Source organism: Microtus ochrogaster, unplaced genomic scaffold (assembly GCF_000317375.1).
Source record: "Microtus ochrogaster isolate Prairie Vole_2 unplaced genomic scaffold, MicOch1.0 UNK6, whole genome shotgun sequence".
NCBI classification, from domain to species: domain Eukaryota; kingdom Metazoa; phylum Chordata; class Mammalia; order Rodentia; family Cricetidae; genus Microtus; species Microtus ochrogaster.
The window spans coordinates 10,208,082-10,214,280 of NW_004949104.1; the positions used below are offsets into that span (position 1 = coordinate 10,208,082).

At 42.3% G+C, this 6,199-nt stretch overlaps 1 protein-coding gene across 1 annotated transcript in view; it reads right to left on the minus strand.

Annotated features, from left to right (window-relative positions):
- Drg1 (developmentally regulated GTP binding protein 1) overlaps window positions 1–6,199 on the minus strand; it is a 28,297-nt gene that overhangs the window by 10,847 nt on the left and 11,251 nt on the right. The window contains exon 4 of the mRNA XM_005366091.3: window positions 936–1,005. Coding sequence (XP_005366148.1) covers window positions 936–1,005 — 70 coding nt within the window. The remainder of the gene's footprint in view (window positions 1–935; window positions 1,006–6,199) is intronic.

Consider the following 6,199-nt stretch of genomic DNA (forward strand, 5'->3'; position numbering starts at 1 on the left):
AATAAATAAATAAATAAATAAATAAATGAATGAATGTTTTTTAAAAATCCCCCTCCCCCCCAAAAAAATGTAAGTCTGGGCAAGAGAGATGTCTCAATGGTTGAGAACACATGCTGCTCTTGCCAAGGACCTAGATTTGGTTCCTGGCATTCAGAACCATCCATAATCCCAGTTCCAAGGGATCCAATGTGCTCTCTTCAGACCTCCATGGTCAATGAGCTACACAGACAAAGCACACACAAAAATAAAAATGAACAAAACTAAGGAGGTATGGATTTATAAAACATCTTCAAGGCTGGGGGGATAGTTCAGTAGGTAAAGTGCTTGTATCAGGACCTGAGTTTGATCCCAGAATTCATGCACAAAAAGAACAAAAACAAAACAAAACAGCAAGAAACAAAACCAGGCTAGGCATGGTGGCAGGCACTTATATACTCCAGTTCAAGAGGATACAACCACCTCCCCAGCCTCCCCAGGGACCAGACAGACATGTGGGGCACATACATACAATGGAGGCTAAGTACTACTTATGAACAAAACATAAAATAAACCTAAAAAGGTTTTAAAGGCAAATTAGGATCTATCAAAATTAAAGACGATTTCTACTGAACAAAAAAAAAAAAAACCCACACTGGAAAAAAATCAATAAAGATGACATCTGAGCCGGGCGATGGTGGTGCACGCCTTTAATCCCAGCACTCGGGAGGCAGAGACAGGCGGATCACTGTGAGTTCGAGACCAGCCTGGTCTACAGAGCTAGTTCCAGGACAGGCTCCAAAGCCACAGAGAAACCCTGTCTCAAAAAAACAAAAAAACAAAAAAAAACAAAACAAAACAAAAAAAAAAGATGACATCTGAAACGTCCAGAACTAGACCATTGCTATCCAACAGAAGCTACCTGTAGTATCTGCAGACGGCGGCCCCAGACCACTCACCTGCAATGACTTGACGACCTCTGCCTTTCCCATCCTTGGCACCTTCAATAATACCTGGGAGATCCAATAGCTGCAAGATTAAGAACAGGGAAAAGGAACTGGTTATAAATGTGAATGGATCAATCATACTGACAAGTATCCTCTTTTGAACACCACTATTTCTCTGGTCTCCAAAATTTATGAGACCCAAATCCAACCTTTCATTGTGCTGGGAGCAGAGATCCTTGTGCTCACAGGTTATCACTAGGGAGACCAGGAATGTTAAACACGCAGGGCTGTCTGTTTAAAGGAAAAGATGTTTTCTGCCCAGAAGGCTGGGGAAAAGGTGGCTAAGAGCCTGGGGATCTTTGCACTATCTGTAAGGGCCAGATCATCCCAAACTCCCACAAGTAGGACCAGAGGTGGCTGATAGCCCAGACGACCAGATCACACCAGATCTTCCCCTAGGCCCTTAAGATAATACAGGCAGCCTATCTCCAGAATCCATCTTTGAGAAGTCTTTTGATGTAATATGCCTCCGTGTGCACAGGGAACTATGTTACATCAGAAAACGTTTTTCCAAATGGTACTGTTTAATTACGCTTAATATAAATCACTCAGTGTGAAACTAGATGTTTGAACCAGAAGCTCAGTGGTTATAAGCACTGGCTGCTTTTTCAGAGGTTGTGAATTCAATTCCTATCACCCACATGGTGGCAGCTCACAACCGTCTATATCTGTAGTTTCAGAGGAACCAATGCCCCCTTCTGATGTGCAAAAGTACATGCGGACAAAACATCCACATACATAAAATATATAATAAATCTTTAAATTAAAAAAAAAAAGCTTGAACACCAGCTCTTAAGTGTTGAACTGCAATTTCTTCTTCTTTTACCAAAACAGGGTTTCTCTGTGTAGCACTGGCTATACACACTGTAGACCAGGCTGGCCTCTAACTCCGTCTCTGTGTCCCAAGTGCTACAGGCTAGATTTCCTTTTTGCTTCATTTGAATCCTTACTTTCCCAGGCTTGGTGGTCACAGAGACCCCCCCCATATTTGAGATCCCGGAGTATTATGGAATCCCAGGTGTTCCTGAAATCAGTAAGTACCTGAGATGACATTGAACTTCTGGACCTTCCATACCTCCAACCACTTTGTAAGTTCTGGAATTGCAAGTACCAAAACACCCATTTTATCAAATCCAATCTTCCTGACTAGTAAGTGATGCCGGAATGCTATTTCCTTTAGCATATACTAAAGGTCAGCTACAGGCTACTTTCCACTGCAAGCTGATTATCTAGACTAGCTGAATGCGAAGCTGAGTTCGAGTAAAAGACCCTGCCTTGATATATAAGGAGGAGAATGAATGGCAGACACCTGTCCTCCACACACACATGCCCACAAACAAGTGTATACACACACATCACACCATGAATACACATGACTAGGTAAAATAAGAGTAAGCAAGCACACATTACATCATCTTGACCATGACATCCTTTTGCACCTTTTCTTGTGATTTTCAATCTGTTCAACAAATCGCACTACAATCCCAGCACACAAGAGACAAAGGCAAAGCAGGCCACTGAGCTTATGGCCAGCTTAGCCTACCTAGAAAACCACATCCCCAAAGAAAAAGGAAACAAGGTGAGGGCTTATATAAAAAACATAAGGAGACAACAAAAGGAATTTTCTAATGGTCAAAGCTGGTAAAACCTAGGTAATAATAGTACTGAATTTTGAGGGTGGGTTAAGACAGGGTTTCTCTGTGTAGCCCTGACTATCCTGGAAATCACTCTGTAGACCAGGTTGGCCTCAAACTCAGAGATCTGCCTCCTCTGCCTCCCAAAGTGTTAGGATTTAAGGCATGCACCACCATTTACCAGCTAATAGTACTGAATTATAACACATAAAATAAAATATCCATAATCCCACATTGTTATAAATTATTGAATAAGTAAAAGAAGGGCAGCTCTTTCATACAGAAATCCAATTAACAAATGTAATGGAAAGAATTGAATGTCGCCATTAGGCAAAGTAATATAATAGCAACAATTGTTGCAAAAACAGACATAACCAGTAGACAAAAGTTTAAGGAATGTGCTTGATTGCACAGGATATACAAACATTGTAACAATACAGAGACGGTTAGGCAGTTAGAGAACTCGCTCCTGCAGAGGACAGGGGTTCAAAACCATCTGTAACTCCACTTCCAGGGACTCCAACAACCTCGTATGACTCTTCAGGCAATAGACATGCAAGTGGTACGCAGGCACACAAGCAGGACAACACATGAAAAAAATAATTAAATAATTTTAATAATAAAATGAAAGCATGAGAATCAGAACTGGAATGTGGATTTTCTCAGAGTATCTTCCCTGAACTAGTAACTAGATTTGTAAAGAAAACATCTCCGTTCAGAAGCTCTGCAAACACCATCTATAGCTTGCCCTCTTTTTTTTTCTTATGGTTGTTTCAGACAGGGTCCCTTGCTGTTCTTGTAAGGTAAAAGAGACAACTGGAGCAGGAAACCAACCAATCACTGAGCACCCTGACTCTGAACCCAGAGTCAGAAAAAACAAAAAAACACATGATGGATCTGAGACCTGGACCAGGGAAAGAAACATCTTTATCACTGAAGCCAGGACTGAAGACACGTGCCCTGACTCTGAAACTAGTGTCAAACATACTTTGTCCCCAGAATCAGAGCCACTGAAAGAAATATGTATTCTCTGGTCCTAAGATTGGAGTCAAAAGCTAAAAAGGACCAGTGAAAGAAACACAATTTGACCATGAATTCAGAGCTATTTCTGCCCTGACCAACTAAGCTAAGCAATCCCTGAGCAGGTTAAAACTAACCAATCCCTCTTCTCTCTGGGAAAACTCCGCCCCCTAAGAAGCCCTATATAAGTCTCTCTGCCCCCTTCAGTTAGGGGCCACCACTCTCCTGGACTCCTTCCCAAATAAATCTCTTTCCCAAAACAGTCTTGGATGACCTTCATTCGCTAGGCAGACTTATGGGACTGAGCTGAAAAACCTTGTTGAGAAGCTTCCCTAAAGGGCCTGAGCAAGGCGGAACAGAACTTTGCCAGGACGCTCCTTAAGCGGGCTGAGCAAGGCGGATCAGAAAAAAGTAACAACTTTTCAACAGAGCAGGAGGAGATTGCTACAGTTCTACAGGGGCTTCCCCTTTAGCAGAGTGTTAGCAAAGAAGAAACATCTTTGGCTGGAGAAGCAGATAGCTCTTCTAGGACACTTCCTTAAGTGAACAGAGCAGAGCTCAGCTGTACTGGCTCTGCAGGAGAGCAGGATCCCAATATCCTGCAGGGAGACCATCCCACACTGCACCCTATCTTCAGGTAGCCTGGCTTCCCAATTGTCAGGACACCTTCCCTCCAGGGCTGAGCCGTATATAGGACATATTACGGCTCCAGCCTCCAGAGCTGTCGTCCTATTGGGGCTCTACCCCTCCAGAGCTGTCATATTGGGGCTCTAAGTATAGCCTGGCTTCCCTGTAAGTCAGGATATCTCTGCAACACTACAACTGTAACACATTCCCCTACAGTCCTGGAACTCATTCTGTAGACCAGACTGGCCGGGAACTCACAGAGATCTGCCTGCCTCTGCCTGAGTGCTAGGATTAAAAGTGTGAGCGACCAGCTGCAAACACCATCTTAATGAACTCACATAAATTAACATCAAACCAGTTAGAACTCCCACTACAGATGCAAAGACAGAATCTTAAGCTCAAAATCAGGTTGAGGGGCTGGAGAGATGGCTCAGAGGTTAAGAGCATTGCCTGTTCTTCCAAAGGTCCTGAGTTCAATTCCCAGCAACCACATGGTGGCTCACAACCATCTGTAATGAGGCCTGGTGCCCCCTTCTGGCCTGCAGGCATACACACCGACAGAATATTGGATCTCTGTGAGTTCGAGACCAGCCTGGTCTACAAGAGCTAGTTCCAGGACAGGAACCAAAAAGCTACGGAGAATCCCTGTATCAAAAATCAAAAAAAAACAAAAACAAAAAACACCAAAACCAGGTTGATCTGCATAGAAGGAATATGTCTAAAAACAAAAAATAGTGATGGGGCTTGATTGGCTACAGACCTTTTTGATTTAAAAAAAAAAAAAAGGCAAGAGAACCTGCATTCAGATCCCCAGAATCCACATGAAAACAAGGCAAAGAGGTATGCACATATAACATCAGGTCGGTGGGGGTGGAAATTCCCAGGTCTCAATAGACAAGGGCTCGTCTAGCAAAAACAACCAGATCCAGGTTCAGTGAGAAACTGTCTCAAAAAGTTAAAGCAGAAAGCAATAAAGGAAGACATTCTGCTATCAATCTCTGATCTCTACATGCACACACAAGTAAGTGCACACACATATAAACACAGAGCAGTATATACATCACATAATGTCAACATAACTAACATTATAAGCCCCATGATAAGGACAAAGACACAACATAATTTCTGCAGTATTCCTGCAAAACTAATAAGACCCTTTCTCAAAAAGACTCACTTCCAGCCTGGTAGTGGTGGTGCACGCCTGGAATCCCAGCACTCAGGACGCAGAGGCAAGCAGATCACTGAGTTCCAGGCCAGCCTGTTCTACAAAGAAACCTGGCCAAGACAAAAAAAAAAAAAAAAAAAAAATTAAGGGAAGCAAGTCAGCAATATAAGAGAATTGTGTGTAATACTTTTTAACTTTAAAATTACTTTTAAAATAAAAAGAAATATATAAAATAGGAAAGGGCTGGAGAGATGTTCAGAAGTCAAGAGCACTGCACTGGCTGCTCTTCCAGGTCTTGAGTTCAATTCCCAGCAAATACATGATGTCTCACAACATCTGTAATGAGATCTAGTGCCCTCTTCTGGCCTGCAGGGATACATGCAGACAGAACACTATAATAAACAAACAAATCTTAAAAAAAGAGGGAGAAAAAAACGCTCTAAGGGTCAGAGGACAACTTGCAAGAGTCAATTCTCTCCTTCTACTATGTGGGTCCTAGGGATCAAATGCAAGACATCAGCCTTGGAGGCAAGTGCCTTAACCATCTCAGTAGCCCTTACAGTTTCTCAGTTACATAAAATTCTTACCATGTAAACTAATTTTCAGTGGCAAAAACTGACTAGTGATCACTCACTAATGGAAGAGGCAAACAAAGAAGGGGCATAAGAAAACTTTGAGAACACCTGATTTTCGATAAAGGAGCTAAAAGTATACAATGGAAAAAAGAGAGCATCTTCAACAAATTGTGCTGGCAAAACTGGATGTCAATC